The sequence below is a fragment of the Urocitellus parryii genome, chromosome 6, assembly GCF_045843805.1.
Source record: "Urocitellus parryii isolate mUroPar1 chromosome 6, mUroPar1.hap1, whole genome shotgun sequence".
Taxonomy (NCBI): Eukaryota; Metazoa; Chordata; class Mammalia; order Rodentia; family Sciuridae; genus Urocitellus; species Urocitellus parryii.
In genome coordinates, this window is record NC_135536.1 from 173988213 (window position 1) to 174010306 (window position 22094).

At 44.7% G+C, this 22094-nt stretch overlaps 2 protein-coding genes across 2 annotated transcripts; both read right to left on the reverse strand.

The window, feature by feature from the left end:
• Positions 1–7757: 7757 nt before the first annotated feature.
• LOC113192087 (beta-defensin 119-like) lies at positions 7758–16895 on the reverse strand. Its single transcript, XM_077800172.1, has 2 exons — positions 16802–16895; positions 7758–7951 (listed from the first exon to the last, which is right to left on the reverse strand). The coding sequence occupies exons 1-2, from the start codon at positions 16893–16895 to the stop codon at positions 7758–7760; spliced, it is 288 nt and encodes a 95-aa protein (XP_077656298.1).
• Positions 16896–17069: 174 nt separating this feature from the next.
• On the reverse strand, positions 17070–18454 carry LOC113192088 (beta-defensin 121-like). Its single transcript, XM_026402093.2, has 2 exons — positions 18397–18454; positions 17070–17293 (listed from the first exon to the last, which is right to left on the reverse strand). Exons 1-2 carry the CDS (start codon positions 18452–18454, stop codon positions 17070–17072), a joined length of 282 nt encoding a protein of 93 aa, XP_026257878.2.
• Positions 18455–22094: the final 3640 nt, after the last annotated feature.

Consider the following 22094-nt stretch of genomic DNA (forward strand, 5'->3'; position numbering starts at 1 on the left):
CTCCTGGGATCTTGGAATGCCCAGCCCAAATAACTGAGCCAATCTTTGCCTGGTGCCATAGTTAGGTTACAAGGTGTCCCCCAAAACCTCCTGTGTGAATGCACAAATGACCAGAGGTGAAAGGATTAGACTGTGAGAGTTGTACCCTATTTAGTGGATTAAACAATTGGATGGATTAACAATTTGAAAGGACAACTGTACTGGGTGGTAACTGTAGGCAGGTGGGGCGTGGCTGGAGGAAGGAGGTCTCAGAGGAGTGTGTCTGTCCACCTGGCTCCTCCTCTGTCTGCTTCCTGGCTGCCAGGAGAGGAGCCGCTCTCCTCCACCATGCCCTCTCCCCACTGCAGGCACAGAGCAATGGAGTCAGCTGACCATGTATAACCTCGGCCTCTGCTCTCGCCAAAAGATGCACTGTCTAAGCAGATATGGAAAGAAGCTCTCATTGGCTTAGGGTGCAAACATCCAGCCTCACCTGCACAATTGAGCACCTTGGCAGTCAGGACGTTTTTATTTCTAATAATACTTTTTTCATTATTGCTGTTTTTATTTGCATATATGTTTCTCCCCCTCCTCCTCCTCTTTCTGCTCCTCCTCCTTTTTATATTTTTTTCTATTAATTGAAAATGACTTTTTTATTAATCAATTGTAATTAATCATCTGTGCAATTTTATTAACCTATGTTTATTTGCTGTTTATTCCAAATTGCTAGGAGTGAATTTTGATTTCCAGGAGAATACTTATGTATATCCAGAAAAAAGGTTATTTTTTGTCTGTTTGTTTTACAAGTTTTATTGAGAGCTGATAAATAAAATTGTGTAACTTTATTTTATTTTATGTTTCTGATTATATTTAATTTTTTTTTCTTTTTTCTTCTTTTTTTCTGCTTTACTTTCTCCTTCTTTCTGCCTTTTTTACTCTTTTCCTAATTTTTGAATTTTTTATTCTTTATTTTTTCTGGTTTTACTTATTTTATTTTGGTATAATAAGGGGCACTTGATCACTGAGCCACACCCCCAGCCCTGTTTTGTATTTTTATTTACAGACAAGGTCTCACTGAGTTGCTTAGCATCTCACTGTTGCTGAGGCTGGCTTTAAACTTACGATCCTCCTGTCTTAGCCTCCAGAACCACTGGGATTACAGATGTGTGCCACCATGCCCAGCTACTCATTTTATTTTTATTATTATCATTTTTTAACTTTTTAGTTTGTCCTGCAATGTTTTTATCCCTTCCTTTTCTGTTATTGATGTTGTGGTAATTGTGTTGTTGTTGTTGTTGTTGAACATGGACACAATACCTTTATTGCACTTATTTATTTATTTTATGTGGTGCTGAGAACTGAACCCAGTGCCTCAGGTGTGCAAGGCAAGCGCTGTACCACTGAGCCACAACCCCTGTGATTGTGGTTTTTATTTGATTTTTTAACATGTTTTTTTTTTAACAAGTTTTAAAGCATTTTTCTATTCTTTTTTAATTTTTTCTTTTTAGTTATACATGACAGTATTTTTGGTTTTTACTTTATTTCTTTATCTGGCTTTGTTGTTGTTGTTGTTGTTGTTGTTGTTGTTGTGTTGTTGCTGCTGCTGTCATTGCCGGTTTTCTTCTTTCTGTGTGGTGATGGGGATGGAGCCCAGCACTTCAAGCATATTGGGTGGGTGCTTTGCCAACGGAGCTCCATTTTCAGAACAGCTCAGAGAAACTGCACCTGATTTCAGCCATAACCAGCACCACTCAAACTTTGGTGGATACTTTGATTTAAAGAATACAGGAGATAAAAGCCTTCAATCACTGACCCTTGCCCAAGTAGGCATGGTTGGAGGGAATCCTGTAGTCCTAATCCTGAACATCCACCCCATAGCACCAACAGAGAGAAATAATAAACTGGTCATGGATACCACATCTCTGAGGACCTCAACATAGGTGTCCCATTCCCTATCAGACTGCACATTACGGACAAGACTGGAGGAGTAATCACAGAGGGTACAGCCCATGTGTCCTGCTGTCTACATCTGCCTGAATTGCCAGAGGGACCCCACTCTCTGAAGACCTGCAGAGAACTCAGGTCCATTAGGTCCAACACAGTATGCATTGTGTCAAAACCTACTAATCACAACCAAAGCAGTCACAGGAAAACATTACGAAGTCCAATTGTAATTAACATCAATAATGCACAACGAACTATGTCCAGGGCACATCAACAAGAGAAGACTGCTTACTAAAAGGCCCTCACGTAAGAGTGGAAAAGCTATCCATCTCAACAGGTGTGAAAATCTCAACAAAGAAATATGAAAAATGAGGCAAATGCTATAAACATTGATGTGGCTATGTCAGTATAGTGTGGTGATTTTAAGTCCTTTGGGTCTATGCTGAGGAGGGTAACAGGGTCAAATGGTGGTTCCATTCCAAGTTTTCTGAGGAATCTCCATACTGCTTTCCATATTGGCTGCACCAATTTGCAGTCCCACCAGCAATGTATGAGTGTGCCTTTTCCCCCACATCCTCGCCAACATTTATTGTTACTTGCATTCTTGATCATTGCCATTCTGACTGGAGCGAGATGAAATCTCCATTTAGTTTTAATTTGCCTTTCTCTAATTGCTAGTGACATTGAACCTTTTCTCATACTATTTGCTGACCTTTTGTATTTCTTCTTCTGTGTCCGTGCCAGCACAGACTACTTTGAAGTAAGCATCAAAGACAGAGTGGGTGAAGAATCTGACAGGAGACTGGGAAATCAAGACCCATCCCAAAAGTTCATCCTCACCCATGACTTCTCAGATGTCACCCACACATCTTCAGAACCACGGACGGTGTCATGTACAGAAGGCACTGAAAACACCAGGTATCCACCCTCAGCCCCACCCATGTGTAATTCCAGATGAACACAGCTGTGCAAAGAAGCTGATCTCTGATTATAAATTCTTCAATATTCTTCTTGAGTTATCGAGTATTTTCCGCAAGAAGATTTAACCCATCTCTAGCGTTTACTACTGGATTATCTATAGCCTTAATCACTTAGTTAAGTTCTGACACTGGTCTTTCCATGTGTCCTTCTGTCCTTCCAACAAGTGTTTTGGGCACATTCCTTGTGTTAGTCCTATCATCCAAAGGGATGATGGCTTAAGTGGTCAGAATTTTTATCAGAATTCTAAGTCTTTACATTTATGAAAACAGCTACCAGGATGCCAAAAGCTTTCTTTACGGAGCAGCAGATATTTCAACATGAAAGCATCCAATTCCTACTAACCTTGGCCTTGAAGCCCTGTTTTATCTCGCTGTAGGAAATTGGCTGCCCTGGGTATAAGCTAAAAGATTTCCTTTATTAGCCCCAGTTGCTTCAAGATTGGAATAGAAGCAATTGAAAGGCTGGCTCCCTGGACCAATCCTTGGTCACACAAGGACATCCAAGGGTACCAAGGGCCCCCAATTGTGGGTGGGAGGGTGGGTGATTTGCCAGCTTGTTATTTAGAGCTTATTTGTCCCCTTCTGATAGCCTACAAATATCCTCCCGTCTGCCCCCTTTCAGAGAGGACCATGCATACAACTACCCAAGTCTCACTGCTACAGATCCTCTAAGCTTGCTCTCTCCAAGTTCCTAGACAACCCTGCCACCCACGTCCTCTCCTGTGAATCAACCACAGAGCCATGCTCAAGTCCTCCCTCCTTCGATGGAAGGATCTCCTCACTGACTCTCGGGGCCACCTCCACACCAGGTTGTCACACAGCACAAATAAACCTGACCTTTTTTTTTTGTGTGTGGGGGTAGTGGGAACCAGGGATTGAACTCAGGGCCACTTAACCACGGAGCCACATCTCCAGCCCTATTTTATATTTTGTTTAGAGACAGGGTCTCCCTGAGTTGCTTAACGCCTCGTCATTGCCGAGACTGGCTTTGAATTTGCAATCCTCCCATCTCAGCCTCCTGAGCCTCTGGGATTACAGGCATGCGCCACATTGCCCAGCTTACTTTTTTTCAGTGTCAACAAACCTGACATTTATTTTCCTCCTCTGTTAGCTAACCCTAGAAATTCCTCATGACGTCATTGGTGGGTGGCAAAGCAGGTACAATTAAAGCAGGAAATGGTTCCATGGGCCACTGAACTGGCCACTTCTGCAGTCCATGTTTTTTCTAGGCCTGGTAAGTCCCGGTTTTGAACATAATATTTCTACCTCACTTGGAGTGCTTCTTTGCAACTCTGACTTTAGTATTCAAGAGGTTAGATAGGAATTCATGATGGAAGACTCAGGTCTCCTGAATTTAGGTTTTTGAACTTGTCTCTTATAACTGGTAATTCTGATACTTGAAAGTCCTTGGAAGTCTCCGTCCCTGGTCTGTGGTTCCTGCTGCCTTAACTCATGGTGCCCTTTCCTTATATGCTTTGTCATTTGGGGTCCTGACCTGTGCATTTTCCCTGGAACTTTGTCCAATTAACTTGATTGAGTCTTGGGTTCAATGTCTACTCTTTCATTTGCTTCTGTAGGACATCTTTGACGCTACGAGTCCTGGGACAAGTTAAGCTAAATTATAAACCACTCAGGTGAAGACTGGGGTTGTGGACAGTGGTCAGCACTTGCAGAGCATGTGTGAGGCGCTCTGCACCACACAAAACAAAATAAAGGTATTTGTCCATTTAAAAAAAATGTTTAGAGATACATGATAATATATCTTGTTTTTAAATTGCTAGATTACAAGAATTACAATTCTTAATTATAATACTCAATTGCTGCCTAAATTTCAACAGATAAATATACTCAAAACTTAATTAGGCATAATTGAACATTTAGTTTACTTCTGATTTTTTTCCTATGATGTTTCTTCTTCTTCTTCTCTTTTGGGGGTGGGTGCTGGGGTCTGAACCCAGGGCCTCACACATGCTACGCATGAGCTCTGCCACTGAGCTACACCCGCAATCCAAATAAGTACATTTTAAAAGTCACTTTTAAACTGGAATTTTCAAGCAGTCTTCAGTATTTAAAAGAAACTGATCACTTCAGGAATTGAATTTTGAAAGTACGTAATTAGGGTACAATTTTCTTTACTAGCCATTATTTATATCTCACTTCTGATGTTATCATTAAGTAGTTCCCCAACTTAGTGGCTCCAAATCCCTAGTAGCTTTCAAAATTGTTGCCATGCCCCCGTGAACAATCACACAGCCACCATGCACAGACTAAAGGATGGATAACCATATGTCCCGTATATCATGTACCTCTAGGCGGCAAACTTCTGAAGATACTATGGTGATTATTAAAATATAAATAACTTGTCACTCTGTAGGTTTTCCACCAATACAAAAAGTACAACTGTTATTGTGTAAACATCAGTTAAAAAGGGTGTGGGGCGCAGGGTAAATAAAAAATACTGCTGATAATGGTGAGAAAAACCAAATGTGGGGAGGTTAAACTTTATTCCCATTTTATTTTATTAACAAAATAATATATTCAGATATAATTCCAATGACAAAAATTTAACTCATTCAAAGTATACAATTCAGTGGTTTTTAGGGTATTCACAAGGATGTACAACCATTACCACAGTCTAATTTTAGAATATTTCATTCCCATAAAAGAAACCCCATTAGCAGTAATTTTATATTCCTTTTCCAATTTGGCCCCTGTCAACCTCTAATCTACTTTCTATACCTATGGATCTGCCTATTCTGGATATTTCACATAAATAGAATCACACAATATGTATTCTTTTGTGACCGGCCTCTTGGCATAACGTTTTCAAGGTTTATCCATGTTACAGCATCTGTCTATCAGTACTTCATTTCTTTTTATGGTTGACTAATATTCTACTGTATGGATATACCACATTTTGTTCATTCATTCACCTCTAATTGTACACTCATTCACCTCTAATTGTACATTTGGCTATTATGAAAGATGCTTTCATAAATACTTCTGTACAGGTGAAAAAAAAATAAACCACTTAAGTACCAAAAATTCTAGCTGAGACTACATGAGGACCAGTTTAAGGTTGTAAATTTTCAATGGAGTTTTCTTTTTTTTAAACTGTATACCCAGCACCAAATTCAGAGCCGGGCAATTTTCCTTGATAACATCTTGTAAAGAAGGACCATGCAGCTGGTTTATCCTTTCACAGCGGATGTAACGCTTTCAGGACTGAGATGTATGTCAGAGTCTCCTACTAGACACAGGTTTTCAAATCCCAGGCACGGTCTCCTTTCCGGTGCCCTCACCTCCCTGCTCAAAGTCCAAACCCCAAGGTCACCTGATGCACCAAATGCCTCCAAGACAAAGTTGGGATTCGGGAACTGCCTTCAGAAGAGTGCCTGCCTTCCCCTGGCCTTAATATTCTTCATCTTGTTTTCTTGCAAGGTCAAGGTGCTCAAGAAGTTTTATTGTATATTTTAACCAGTTTTATTGTATATTTTATTTTATTGTAAGTTTTATCGTATATTTTAAATTGTTTTCAGTGAGAAGTTCAGCCCAGGTTCTTAGACCTACATTCCCCCCCACACACACACAGATTCGGAACTAGCATCTTTCTCCAGATCCTAAGCTTTGTTGGTGAGGTTCTGGGTGGCAGCATCAAAGGAAGGAGAAAAGGAGATAATCCTCAACGGATGAACCCACCACTCAGTGTCTAAACCCAAGATGCTGAAACAGCCACTTCCTTAAATACAGGAGGACCGTGCTGGCCAGGCACAAGCTCTGTATGCAGAGCTCGGTGTTGAGCTTACGTCGCATTTGGAAGGAGCATTTGGAAGACCTGTGTTGGTTATAGATGTGAGAATGGGTTGGTGACGCTGTGTACCCTGAAGCGAGCTCTACTGATTGCAAAGTCATTTCAAAACATAATACTGCCGGGCGCAGGGGACAGGGGCTGGTAGGGGGCACACCTGTAATCCCAGTGGCTTGGGAGGCTGAGGAAGGAGAATTGCGAGTTCAAAGCCAGCCTCAGCAACAGTGAGGCGCTAAGCAACTCAGTGAGACTCTGTCTCTAAAAACAATACAAAATAGGGCAGGGGATGTGGCTCAGTGGTCGAGCGCCCCTGAGTTCAATCCCCAGTACCTCCCCCACCCCCTCCAAAAAAAAAAAGGTGATTATGATGAAGAATCAGAAAAGTAGAGAAAGATAATGAGTGAAGTGTGGCTTTGAAAATGTAGAACTCAACAGGAAGAAAGAAAGAAGATTAGTGGAAGATAAAACATAAAAAACAAAATTAGAACTTTTGGTTGAAACGCTAACATTGGTTGTCGTGGCGGGTAATAGCCTCCTAGATTTTTTAGGACTTAAAGGATTTCCGCAGTCACCAATGACAACCGCATGTAATATTCAAATTCCTCAGTGATAACCAACCAACAAACCCCCAACCTCACAACCTGAAACTTTGACAGGATAGTTTATCCCACATTCATTGGCTCTCTCTTAGTTCCATAAACTGAGCCCAAATTTGTCTACAAGATTTCCACCTACTGCCTTACGACCCATCCCACGAGTCCCAGTCCCCTCTGAGTCCTGGCTCGGCTGCACCCTTCAACCTTCCCTTACTGGTCTCAGCTTCATTCTCCCCCTCCCCCTGCCCATCTTCACTACCTGGTCCAGGTGCTGTCTCACAGGGCTGAGTCCAGAAGGGACAGACAGCTCACCACACAAAGCTCAAGTCCCTTGCTGAGAATTCCCACGGAGGAAAGACAGACCACGGTGGCAGGTGCATGAATTTTAATGAAGGGGAATGATGGCAGGTCTGGGTTTCCAGAGAGTCTGAGGAGGGTGATCACCAACATTCAGGGTATCTTGGGCCAGTGCTTTGCATAGGACAAAACACCAGGTTCGTCTTTGCCAGCCACGTTGATCCTCATGAAGGACTGGAGACAGCACGATTGGTAATTTCTGCAGTAGAAGTAGGTATGCTCTATCTTCCTGCAAGCTGTCCTGCAGACGCCCATGCTGCCCATGCATCGAAGGAGGGAATGTCTTCCTGGACAAAATAGAAAATAACATGACAGTAATAATTAATTTCCACTCAGCAGTGACATAGATCTGATGTGTCCGGGAGCATCATAAAAACCTAAAGGTTGACAGAGACTTCCACTTCCAGAAAAACAGTGCCAAAGTCATTTTCTCTACTTGTCTTCTTAAAACCCTGGCATTATACATAAATATAAGAATCCTCTGAAAGGTAAAGAGAAGTCAAGCCAGGCAGGGAACACAAGACCTGAGGAACGATCTCATAGGTTTGATTTTGCCTCATATATTCCAGGATGGTGCTGGAGAAGCTGGCAATCTGGAAATACATATGGGTGCAGAGATTTTTTAGAAGAAGAAGGAGGAGGAGGAGGAGGAGGAGGAGGAGGAGGAGGAGGAGGAGGAGAAGAAATCCCCAAGAAAATTCTGCTCTTTCTAGTCCAAAGACCAGGAAAAGGACAGCCTAGCAAAACAGAACGTTTTAGACAATAGCCACTTTGCTCCAAAAAAACATAGAAAAGTCTACAGCCCCATTCATACCTCTAGTAAATATGGCCGAGTGGAGAGCTTAGACTTCCGCCCTTTCTAGAGTGAAAAGAAGCGCTGCCTCCAAGGATGGTAGCTGAGAAACCTGAGTGACAGCCTGGACCTTGCCCCCTGCTGGGCAGTAACCACCACCACCAGGTCAACAGAAATCACGTGGGAGTCTCAGCTTCCCCTGCCAAGTGGGAAGAGGGCATCCCATCTTGCCTCAGGCAACAGTTACAGGGCCACCAGCCCCTGCGATGTCACAGGCAGGCCACGTGGGGAACCAGGGTGGTGTCGGAGGAGGCACACCTGGGAGCTGGAACTGGGCGGTGGCAGCCTGCAGTAGTGAGGAGCCCCCTCCCCCCTCCTACCTCCGTGTCAGAGGAAGCCGGGTGCAGACACTGGACTTCTATCCCTCCTGGAATAATGGAGGCCCTCCTGCTCGCCTGGCCACAGCAGTGACAGAGCAGGCGGGCTAGCACTGCTCGGATCCTTGGAACAGGACCCAGAATCCCAGAGCCTAATGCTCAAGGTTTCCATCAGAAATTATTCATTCTACTAAAAACCAGGAGCATCTCAACTAGAATGGACAAAGGACAGTCAACCAAACTGGGCCTCCCTCCAAGGTGTCTACCACTAGTTCCCCCTTTTTAATTCTCAGTAATACTCCATAGTATGCACGGTGCACAGTTTACTACAGAGGGCGTTTTGATTGGTTGCTTCATTTTGGTTTTGTTTGTTGTTTGTCTGTTTGTTTGTTAGCGGTGCAAGGCTTGAGTCCAGGGTCTTATGCCTGCTGGGCAAGCAACTGTTCCTCCAAGGTACCCTCTCCTAGCCTCCAGGTTTTTACTACTAAAAAATAAAACTGCTATGAACATTCGCCTACCAGCTTTGGTGAGAATGTAAATTTTCATTTTTTTTTAAATAAATACCCTAGATTATGTTCATCAAATGGTATGGTCAGAGTTTATTTTATTTTTTTAAGAAATGGCAAGGGACTCAGGATATGGCTCAGTGGTGGAGCATTTACCTAGCATACACGAAGCCCTGGATTCAATCCCCAGCACTGCCAAAAAAATGAGAAACAGCTAGACTATTTTCCAGAGTGTTGGACCATTTAACATTATTACCAGAACTATATGAGAGACACAGTTTCTCTGTAAATCCGATGGCATTTGGTATTATCCCTGTTTTTAATTTTCACTGTTTTATAGTTACGTAGTAGAATCTGTTCCTAGTCTTAATTTGCATTTCCCTAATGGTTAATGAGGTTGAACATCTTTCCATATGCTAATTTGCCATCTGTATAACTTCTGCAGTGACATGACGTTTCGTATTTTTTGTCCATTTTCTTATTAGATTTTTTTTACTGTTCGTTTTGAGACCTGTCTCTGTACTCTAGTATAAATTCATTGTCTAAAACACAGTTTGCCAATATTCTCACCCAAATGTAATTTATCTTTTCCTGAGGTCTTTTGTAGAATGAAGGCTTTAAATTATAAATCCAGTTTATTATTTTTTTTCTTTTATACATTGTGCATTTTTGTATCTAAGAACTCTTCACCAAGACCTAAGTCTGAAGGTTTTTTTCCCATGTATTCTTCTAGAAGTTTTATAGTTTTGTATTTTATGCTGAAAGCTACAATCCATTTTGAGTTCATTTTTATATAAGGTGTAAGACAAGGTTTATGTCAAGGGTTTTTTGTTTGTTTATTTGTTTTATTTTATTTTTTCCCTATATTTTTGGGGTTTTTTTTTTTTCACCTGTAGATGTCCAATTACTCCTGTGCCATTTGTTGAAAAGAACAACTTTCTTCCATTGAGTTACTTATGTACCTTTATTAAAAAATCATTTGTTGCTTTATAGATACACACACAGGGAAATGCACTGTGGTGGATTCATATATATGAACATCACATAATTTGGTTGATTTCATTCATTCAGTTCCTCCCTTTTCCCGTCCCTCCTCCCTCCCCTCTAACCTCTTCCTCTCCTTCCTAATTAGCCCTTGGTTCATGGAATCCCCGACTTTCCCCCTTATTTTCCTCTAGTCTCCAAATATGAGAGAAAACATCCAACCCTTGACTTTCTGAGTCTGGCTTATTTCACTTAGCAAGCATCAATTTTTTAAAAAATCTTACAAATAAATAGAAAGAAAACCAATAGAGTGGAGGAAGGGGGTGCAGGAAGAAGAAACACCGGGGACTGAAGTGGAGGCAATTATATTCCATGTATGTATGATTATGTCAAAAAGAACTTGACTGGGCTGGGGGTATGGCTCGGGCGGTGGCGCGCTCGCCTGGCATGCGTGCAGCCAGTTCGATCCTCAGCACCACATACAAAGATGTTGTGTCCGCCAAGTACTGAAAAATAAATATTAAAAAAATTCTCTCTCTCTCTCTCTTTAAAAAAAAAAAGAACTTGACTATTATGTGCGATTACAATGCACTTATAAAAACATTTCTAAAAATCAGTTGGCAGTACTAGTGTTGGATTTCTGGGTAGGTCCCTGTTCTATTCCATTGATCCATGTGCCCGTCTCCCCACCAAACCACAGCCTTGAGTACTACACATATAGTAAATCTTGAAATCTGATAGAATGATTCTTGTAATTTTAATCTTTTTCAACTTTATTTTAGTTATTCTCATTCCTTTGCAAATTTATCCTCAGACAAAATAACTGAATAATCTTGTCTATGTCTATAAAAACATCTTACTGGAAATGTGATAGGAATTGTGTTAAATGTATGTACCAATTCAAGGAGAATGGACATGTTTGTTAGTTGAATCTTACAACATATAAACACCATCTCTTCATTTATTTTAATCTTTCTTTATTTCTTTTGTCAGAATTCTGTGGTTTTCTGCACACGATTTTTTTTCCCAATATACTCCTAAGCATTTTATTTTTCTGGAGTGATGTATTGTATTTGTGTATTGTTTATAATGATGTTGTATTTCTAATTTCAGTGTCTACATGTTCATTCTATTCTACAGAAATACAATTGATTTTCGTATGTTTATCTTGTATCCTACTACCTTGTTGAACTTTTTTTTTTTTTTTAAAGAGAGAGAGAGAGAATTTTATTTATTTTTTAGTTCTCGGCGGACACAACATCTTTGTTGGTATGTGGTGCTGAGGATCGAACCCGGGTCGCACGCATGCCAGGCTAGCGCGCTACCGCTCGAGCCACATCCCCAGCCCTACCTTGTTGAACTTATTAAAGTTCTACATGTTTTCATTTTGGTAGATTCCTTGAGTCTTTCTACACAAACCATGATGACATCTACAAAATAAACAGTGTTATTTCTTTTTTATTTCTTTCTCTTGCTCCTTTTTGTTTGTTTGTTTTGGAAAGTGCTGGGGATAGAACCCAGGGCCTTGTGCATACTAGGCAAGTACTCTACCATTGAGCTACATCCCCGGCCCTCTCTGCCTTTCCTTATGTTGTTTTGAAACAGGGTCTCACAAAGTTGCTTGGCCTGGCCTCTGAACTCACTGTCCTGCTACTCAGGTTTTTTCCCACAGAAAATGATTTTGTCAAAATCACCAATAAACTCTACATTGCTAAATTCAAAAACCAATTATCATTGGTCATTTACCCCTTCTCAAGTAGCTGACATTACAAGCATGTGCCATCACACTGGGCAAGACAGTTTTATTTCCTAATCTCTATGCCTTTTATTTTCTTTTTTGCTTCTAGAATTTCTCAGAAGTCAAAGGAACAAATTTGATACAGCTTGCTGCATTAAAAAAAAACTCAAAAGTTCACATATGATTCTATTTTACAACAGCTTTAAAAAGATGAAACTATAAAGAGGGGCTGGAGGGTTATCTCAGTGTACACCCCATGCTCTGCATGTGCTGGTCCTGGGTTTGATCCCCAGCACAAAAAGAAAGAAGCAGAAGGAGAAGAAGTGGCGGTAGGGGAATGAGGAGGAAGAAGAGGAGGAGGAGGAGTAGGAGGAGGAGGAGAGAGGAGAAGAAATTCATAGTTACCAGGAGTTAAATTTAGTGGCAGGACCAGGGAGAAAAATCAGTGCAACTACAAAGGAGTATGGGGAGTCCCATGTCTTGATCATGGGCCCAGGGGTGGGGGGGGGGGGGTACATAATCTACACCTGTGACAAAATAGCGTAGAAATTTATACACACATTGTACCAATATCAGATTCTTGGGTTTTATTGTAGTTATATAAAATAGAACTATAAGAGGAAACTGGGTAAAGGGCACACAGGATCTCTCTCTTGCAACTTCCTGCAAATCTATTTCTGTCCCTCTCTCTCTCTCTTACCCTTTTCTCGTCTCTACCATGTAAACTGTAATAGTATTTAACTCCTAGAACCGTCAGGATTAAGGACAGTAAATGGAAAGCAATGAGGGACTAGCACAGAGTAAGAACTAAGCCAGTGTGATGTGTTACTGTTGTTCTTATTAGGAGATGAAGGGTCTTTGCTGGAGGAGTCATCTTTTCCTAGACTTCAACTATGAACAGTTTGAGAGGATTCCCGTGAAGGCTGGGAGTGTAGCTCAGTGGTAGAGCGCTTTGTACAAGACCCCCCACTCAATCCCCAGCACAGGAGAGAAAATATTCAATGACTTTAGACAGACAATAGTCCCTTAGTGATAGCCAGAGATTCTGGGGTGAGACTGAGCCCATGGAAGAAACAGAGACGAGGTTCCTGCTCTGTAGTAGACACTGGAGAAATGTTAGCCATTAGCATTATTATTATACCCCCCTTGGGGTTGAGTCCTCCAAAACACAAATGATCCTTCATCAAAAAGAAAATTGAAATAATGACCATTACCATTTACTGAGCATCTACTATGAGCCACTGGATCTGTGCGAAGTCATTGAATCCCTCCAACAACCTTATGAAGCACACTCCTTCATTTTATTTCCTTGCTTTATGAAATCAAGACTCAGAGAGAGGCGATGTTCTGGCAAAGGCTCCACAGCTCTTAGAAGCAGAGCAAGGACTCCTGTACACAAAGCCCATACTCTAATGCATAGTGCTTCCTGTCTGCATGTTAGGCCCCGGCTGCATTGGTTGGTGACAGCTGAGGTCATGGTTCTGGGTTTCTTCAGTGTCAAAGCCAAACTTCCGAACCTGGTATTCAAGGACCTTTCACTCATTCCACAAACAGTTGTCAGCACCTGGGATTTGCAGGCCTTAAACTTGGCATTAGGCACACAAGGGCCCTATGTCCCAACGGATTTAATACACACAGCAGAGGCTGAGTTGAGCTTCGGTCTCCTTAGCAGGCCTGCTGGTCACTCCCAGGGAGGATCCAATGCAGAGGCCTGGTCTTCCCTGCTTTGAGAAAATCATTCTGGGAATGCCACTAAACCCTCACCCCAGGTGGGCTGGCTCTCTGCTGGCAATGTCCCATCCATCCTTGTCACCCCTCTGCCTACAAGGGAGGCAAAGGGAGATTCAAGGAAGCCTTACAAAAGCAAAGTCGCCTTCTATCACATCCTCTAGAGATAAGGTCCTTCCCTTCTGCCTTGAGGACAAGGTTCCATCTGCATCCAAAGGTGTGGCGAGCAGACCAGCCAGCCTGCTCTGTGATTTCCCTCTGAAGAGAGGCCACGCAGCCCCAAGCAGGGATTTGAGAGTGAAGACGTTGGTCAGGGGCTTTGCCACTGCTGAACACATCCCCACCCTTTGACTCTGTGACTCTTTGGGTCTCTACTCACCAATTACCCACAACTACTGCATGCCACCCTCGATGCGCCTCCCTCTTGCCAGAAGTCGAAGAAGCTGCTTCATTAATCCCAGCATTGTCTCCAACTTACAAAGGAGCGTCAGCCACTTCTCCCCGCCCTCCCCAGGCCTGTGTTCCCATCTGTGAAATGGGAAAATAAGGAAAAGTTGCCTGGGAGCCCCACAGTTTTGAGGGCTATAAAGAATGTAGGAGGTGTAACAGGGGGATTGAGGGGTGACACCTTATCTCCCAAAGGAAGAATCAGAGGGAATTTCTAAAATTCCACATGCCCAAATCCCAAATCCAGACATTCAGGCCCAGGGTTGACTGTCATCTAAAAACTTCCTGGGGCTCGATGGTGACATCTGAGCCTTCTGTCACTCCCTGGGGTCACCTCTGTTTTCCCGGTGTTAAGCTCAGAGGAGGCACCAAGGAATGATTCAATGAATGAATTTGGTGGGGGCTGAATGGCCACACGTGGGCAGGTTACTGCCAGGCCCCAGATATTGAGGAACCTTGTACCGCCCCAGGCCACCTTCCACACTGTGAAGTCTGTGTTTCAAGAGCAAACCAGCTGAGAAATAATACGAAGCCCCAGGAACTCCTCCACGTCCTAACAGTCCTGGCCAGAGTCGTATCTACCTGACGCAGTGGCCCTCTGCCCAACAAGGATCCCAACGGGTTCCTGGAGCCCGACGCCAGCCATTTGTGCTCCCTCCAAACGTGCTCAAGCTTTCGCTTGTAAATTCGCTGTTCGTCTGTTCAGTCTGTCAAGAAACACTCATGATGGCATCCTTGCTGAGCCCTGGGCTGCACGCTAGGTGCAAGTAAGATGTCCCAGCCAAGTTTCAGGGCTTGGTGGGAAGACACAGTGATTCAAATAATTGCACAATAATGGGACACATGCTGTAACTTCTTAAGAGTGGCCATTTGGGAAGCCAATCAGAACTCAATTTGAACCCACCTACAGAGGTGAGATAAAAATCTAGGGTAAGAAGCCTGGAACAAGGCACATGAATGTAATCCCAGCGACTCAGAAGGCTGAGGCAGGAGGATTGCAAGTTCAAATCTCGCCTCAGCAACTTAGCAAGGCACTGAACAACTCAACAAGATCCTGTCTCTAATAAAACATTAAAATAAGGACTGGGGATGTGACTCAGTGGTTAAGCGCCCTTGGGTTTAATCCCTGGTACCAAAAATACGTGTGTGTGTGTATATATATATATATATATATATATATATATATATATATATTAAGAAGACAAATGGAGGCTTTGTATCATATGTCTGAATGCTTCAAAGTTATGAAATGAGTTAATGAAAGAAAAATGAAAAGTATTCTGTCCCCTTTTATGAAATAGTCCTTTGTAATGACCTGAAATGTCAGACTTGGATTTAGATTCTTGGCTTTCTCAGAGTTTCGTGCACACACAAGGCATGAGGGCAGCCCCCACCCCACTTCTACCACATGCCAGCCCTGCTCCCCACCATGAAGAGCCTCACACACGTGGACATGGGGCTCCAGCTGGACCCTCCACACTCTGCCCAGGGCCCCTGCAAACAGGAGTGCATGCTGGCATTCCCTTGCCTGGGCTGCACCTTGGGAACAGGCTCCTGCTGCCCCTGGAAGCAGGCACAAGAGTTCTGCAGGCGCTTGAAGCCCAGTCCAGAAGCAGGGAGGGCAATCGCAAGCTCTGGGCGGACATGTCCCTCTTGCCCCAATAAGTCCTCATCCCACTGGGAGAACCTCATTTGGAAGAAGCCCAGGATAGGACCAGGATCAGAGGAGGGGTCTTTCTTTCCAGGGTCTCAGAACAGAAATATTGAACTAAAGGCAAATGATCTTCCTACACCAGAGTGAATTTCTTCCATCTGTCTCTAGGTGGTGGCCCATGTTTCAGAGCACTCCAGGTCCCAATGTCAGTCAGCAGGGAACCACTGTGTGGATAACTGAGGCCCTGATCATGGAATCTGAGATAATAACATCTGGGAAGACACCCAGGTCTGCTAGGCTCCCAGTCAGGATTCTTAAGGATTCCCCCTGAGAGAGTCTCCCTGGGGCTAAATTATCCATTCGAATGAGTCGGGCTCTGCCTCCCCCAGTCTAACGGCAGTTGAAGAGCAGGCAGCTCGTGTTCCGTGAATGCCTAAATAAATCAAGGAACGATGGCAACAGCTAGCATTTATCAAGGACTCACGATGCATGGGGCCTTGTACATGACCCCGTGTCATCCCTGCCATGACCCTGAGATGGATCATTACTCTAACCTCCCTTTGGGGAAACTGAAATTGTGAGGGGTTTGGATACACCGTCTGCTAGTGCTGAGTGGCAGACCTCACCTGAACGAAAGAGCAAGTCAATGCATGAAAGAATGTTTTTAAAAATTGAATAATGAACAAATTCATATGTAAATGAGTAAATTCAGGTACTTTATCATTTTTTAGTACTTGGGAACCTTCTGGCCCCTGGGGCTGGGGACTCCGGAGCATCCCCAAGGCCTCTGAGCTTCCATTCCTAGAAACCCGAGGACTGGGGCTCACCTAGCCCCTGTCTACCCCCTCCCCTCTCCCCTCCAAGGTGGACCAACTCTTCCGGCCTGAGGGTTGTCCCACTTTATAGTCACCTGAGGTGCCTTTAAATCTCTTGCCCTCTCCCACACCTGATGCTACACCCCCTCCCGGGGCCGCCAGATAAGGAACCATCTTCAAAGCTACCATCATCACCATTTGCTCTGACCCAGCCCTGATGACTCTCTCTCCTAACTCCCGTCCCTTCCTGCCATTTCCCCTGCCTCCATCCGTTTGGGGGACCCCTCTTTTTGACTGACAGGACACAAGCAGCCCATGTGTGAGTTTTAATGAAGCGTGGAAACTAAGAAGTCTGAAGCAAAATCAACCCCGGCCATGTTTTTTGTTTTTCTTCCTTTTGCGGACGGTCGTGGGGACGGTGGTGGGCACGGTAGGTGTGGTCCAGTCAAGGACGTAATCGATTGTTATTGGTTTCATTGTCACAGAGCGACTAGGGACACAGCACCGTTTGCGATTTACGCAGCGTAAGACATGATCCTCGTCATCGTTGCACACCAACCGGCAGTGTCCGTGACTCCAACACTCCGCTTCTGGGCGCGGGAACAACCAGGAAGCAGATGTTAGTATTGCTAAGAGAGAGACCGAGGCGGAGGAGGAACCGAGGGAGGGGAGAAGGCCAGAGAGAGGGCTGAGTAAGCCCTGCTGGACGCGGTCCCAGGAAGTGGGAGAGGAGACCTTGGGAGAGGAAGGAACTGAGCGATGATTCCCACTGGGAACGCCAGAGCTTTCTGGAGGACAGTTTCCAGACTTCCCACCCTGGGTCTCCCGACCCCTAACTCCTGCTTCTTACTTAGGGATCAGTTGATACAAATCAAGGGAACAAAGCATGGGAACGTTGGGAACAAGACAATGTTCACCTCTGACACTCAGGGATGGAGATTCCCTCACATGAAGCAATCCCAGCTCCTCATCCACAGCCTGGCCCTGTAACAGGGCCCAGCAAAACTCAGCTCCAGCCACAACCCAATGTCCAATCCTTCTGAGCCCGGATTCTCCCAGTTCAAGCTCAAATGCAGTTGACACCCAGCCTTACCCTGCTCAGTGCCCACTGAGCCCTAGCTGCAAACCACATCCAAATCTAATCAAGCCACCAACCGCAACTCCCAGCAGATGCCCATCACCAAGCCAAACCCAAGCACTCTGCACCCTGCGGCACTGACTCCCAGCCTCAGGTCAAGCCCAGCCAGAGGCCCAGCACCAGCACCACTCAAGCCAAAATCCTGTTCCCTCTCCAACTCCCCCAGACCATGGGGAAGCCCCCTCTTCCAGGTCATCCTAATATTCCCTTTGCCACTGCAAGCCCACAGCACAGGTCTCCCTCACTAGGACTCACCCCCAGCCTTCATCCTAATCTCCCAGAGCCCCCGACCTGCACCTTCCTGCCTCAGCCCTCTCCCCCAGCTCCCACCAGAAGGCCATCCTGCCTTGAAGCACCTGATGCATTAAACAGCTCTCATCCCCCCACTCAGCAAGAGAGCATCGGGGAGATGTGAACACGAGAGGATCCTGGGAAACCCTCCCAAAGCGCCAGGAAATGAGGAGAGACTCGGGGGCTGCCCACAGTGAGAAGAGAGCAAAAGGGGACAAGCCCATGCCCAAGATCCCAGGCCCGAGAGAGAGCCCCAGTTACCTGACATCACGGGTTCCACAGCCAGAAAGATGGCTAGGAACAGGAGAAGCAGCTTCATGGCTGTCAGGCCCCGGGAGAAGGTGGTGGCTGAGCTGCGGGGGACACAGACGGAGCTCTCTGCAGCAGAGATGAGACACTCTTTATCACCAGGGCCGCGGGCAGTGAATCAGAACAGGAGGGAATCTGTCCGAGGTCAGCCGGGCCAAAGGACAGTGTGTAGCAGATGTCTCAGCACATCTCAAATAAGAGCATGGGACTCGGGCCAGCACCGTGCCAGGAGGGGTGAGCAGGCAGGTGAATTAAAGCCATCTGGCCTTTCGAGACCCACGGAGGAATCCACTGACTAACTGATATACGAATACACGTCAAGAAACATTTAATGTGAAAAATGACTTACCCAGCTCTCTAACAGAAGGACACAAGTGTCAAAGTCTTCCTGGACCTTGACCTTGCCAATCTCATTTCCAGTTCAGGGGAATGGGATTTGTCACTTGTGGTCCATATAAGTTCTTCCTCTGATCTTCCCACGGATGGCTCCTGCTAGTCATTTGATCTCATCTCAAATGTCACCCCTTTGGAGAGGCTTTCATCAGTCACTCTAGAAGACGGTGCTCACACCCTTCATTGTTCTGGTTCACAATAGCTTGTTTGTGACCTGCCTGGATTTGCCTGGGTGGTTTTATTTGCTTTACATGGTTAACTTTTGTTTCTCTCATTAGAATCCGAAACTTGTCTTGAGTGAGGGGGATGTGATTTGAGTGTGTTCCCTGAAATCTTCACATGCTGGAAGCTTGGTGCCCCGTGCGGCTGGGCTGAGAAGTGGTAGAATATTTAAGAGGTAGAGCCTGGTGCAAGGTAGTTAGGTCATGGGGTACCATCACCCTTAGAAGAGATCTCAAGGGACCCTCGTTAGTTCCCAGAGAGTGGATTGTTATAAAATAAAAAGTGAGCTTGACCCCTAAATCTCTCTGGCCTCTCCCATTGCCGTGTGATCTCTTCCTCATGTACTCTACCATTGGAATACCATCTACCATGAGGCCTTCACCAAGGGTAGAACATACGGAGCTGCCTGATCTTGGAATTTCCACCTCCAAAATGCATGATAAATTAACTTCTTTTCTTTATAAAATATCCAGCCTTGGGTGTTTTGTTATAACAACAGAAAATGGACTAATACAGCTAATAATACTAGTATCCACCACATCACCTGGTGTAGTGAGGTATTAATTCAGCTGTCTTATTAGATGTTGCTTTCAAACAATGGTGCCAAAATACATCCGTTGATTTCTCTTTCATGTAAAAGTCTGTGTGTGCACTTAATTGCAGCAGCTTCACAATCCAGCAGGGAGCTAGGCTCCTTTTGACTTCATGGTCCATCTTCAACAGGCAGCTTCATTTGATGACCCAAGGGCTAGTCCAGTTCCTACCATCAAGTCCCCATTCCAGCCATCAGGAAGGAGGGAGAGGAGGAAACAAAGTGTAACAGTGTTTTCTTTAGGGACACCATTCAGAGGTGGTACACATTGTTTCCACCCCAGTCCAGTGGCCAGAGCTCATTCCCAGCACACCTACCTGCTGGACATGTTCTCTTTAATCTGGACAATGACGGCTAGCTACAGTTCAGGGGCTGCCCAATCAAGATGGGAGGACCGACACCAGGGAAGAGAGAGCCTTCTCTGACATTCCTGACATGAAATATAAAATAAGATTTAATCACATAACAAATATGAGTAGATAGTAAATACTAAATGTCCATCATTGCAGTAAATAATTGCAGACAATAATAAATAACTTAGACTGAGTAAAAAGTGACGTAATGGGGACACAACCCCAGTCCTGTCAGAGAACACGTGGGATGGGGGTGTGGCGCAGTGGTGGAGCGTTTGTCCAGCATGTTCAGGGCCCTGGGCTCCGTCCCCAGCACCACCAAAACAGAGAGAGAGAGGACACACGTGGACTGTGCCCCTCCAGCCAAGTGTCTGGAGAATCTGGACAAGGGGCATATTTTGGGCAGAACTAAACTAGAGACTATGAAGGTGGATAAGGGAAGAAGAGAATCCATTAAATACTTGCTGAGTGCCAGGCTTGAAGCACAGGTTTGGTTTAGCACAGACTTAGACTGTGCTCGGCCCTGACTCTCGCCACCTGGAGACCTTGAGGAAGTTGAATGTTCTGATCCTCCTGTAATTAAAAACAAGTCATAACTGCACCTGATTTAATTAACTGGGGTCATTTCTGTCAATTGCTTGGCCAAGTCCCCAGCACAAGAGAAGTTTGGAATAATTATTAACTACTCTTATAATTGTTTTGGATTCTCGTTATGATGGTCATCATCGTGGACCATCAGTATTATCTTCAGACCAGAGCTGAGAAGTGGACGTGGTTCACCCCCACGCGCATGTGACAAAATCGAGACTCGGTTGGGTGCAGGGACCTGCTCAAGGGATTTCCAGGAGAGATGAAGAGCAGGAAAAAAAGAAAGCAGATTTCCATGGAAAAGGATGGAAGAAATGGTCAGCCAACAGCTGTGGTTGGGAAGGTTTGAGCCAGGAGGGGAGACCTAGGAGGGGAGACATAGGAGGAGGTGAGATTGCATGACCAGATCATCACATGGGGACTTAAAGCCATGCTCGGGGCTCAAAGGTGCATCTCATAAGTGATGGGGTGTTATAAGGTTTTTTTAGAGAGGACCCTGATGGCATGTTCAGATTATTTATATATTTATAAAAATCTGACAACCCACATTGAAGATCATCCCTGGGGCAGAGGCCAGGGAGGGAAGATTAGTCAGGAAGGTATTTCAAGTCCCCAGGATGAAATGACAAGGCCTGAGAGGGGTTGGGAGGGGGGCAAACATAAAGGATGTGAGAGAAGAAAACCCATCGCCGACCGCTGGAAACTCCCAGGGCCACCCACCAGGCTGTGGAAGAAGCCCTGTCCAGCTGCTGGGCACTGACCTTCTGCTGGGCCTGGTGACCGGTGTTTCGTCCCTGTCCTTCTCATTTCCTCCTCCCCCTAGGTTTTTCCTCTGCACTGGTAGGAAAACAAAAATCCAAAAGGGCAAATATTTGGCTCAGGTGATAATAAGGGGGAACCCAGGATCTGAACCCAGGTCTTGATGGCTCCCAAATGTAAAGCTTTGAATGATGACTTTTCAACTGGGACCCGCCAAGTGAGGAGGCCAGTTGGAAAGATTCTTGCTGAGAAGGATTTAAGAAGTTTCCGCAGCATTGAGGAGGGGGCTGGATCAGAGAAATGATCGTCAGTCGCCTTCATTTCTCTATAACATTTTTAGTGAAGTATTATTTACATATGATAAAATCTCCTCATTAAATGTAAGTTCAATTATTTTGAGTAAATCTACAGAAGGGTACCACCATGGCGACAGTCTAACTTTAGAACATTTCCATCACCCCCACCCCGAATATCCCTTGTGCCCACTGACCATTCCCTGGTCATTCCCACCCAGGGGTGGATGGAACTGATGTTTATAATATCATCAACTTCGCTTCCTTTTGGGGGGCTGTTCCTCACAAGGTGGTATGTGTGACAAAGGAAGAGGCTGTGGCCTTCAGAGATGGCGGGAGGAGCCAGAGCCACACCCACAGGCAGGACTCGAACTCAGAGCACTCTCCAAAGGAGCCCGGGAGCAGGTCCAGAGGAAGTGGATTTGAAAAGACATGGGACTTGTAAGTAAC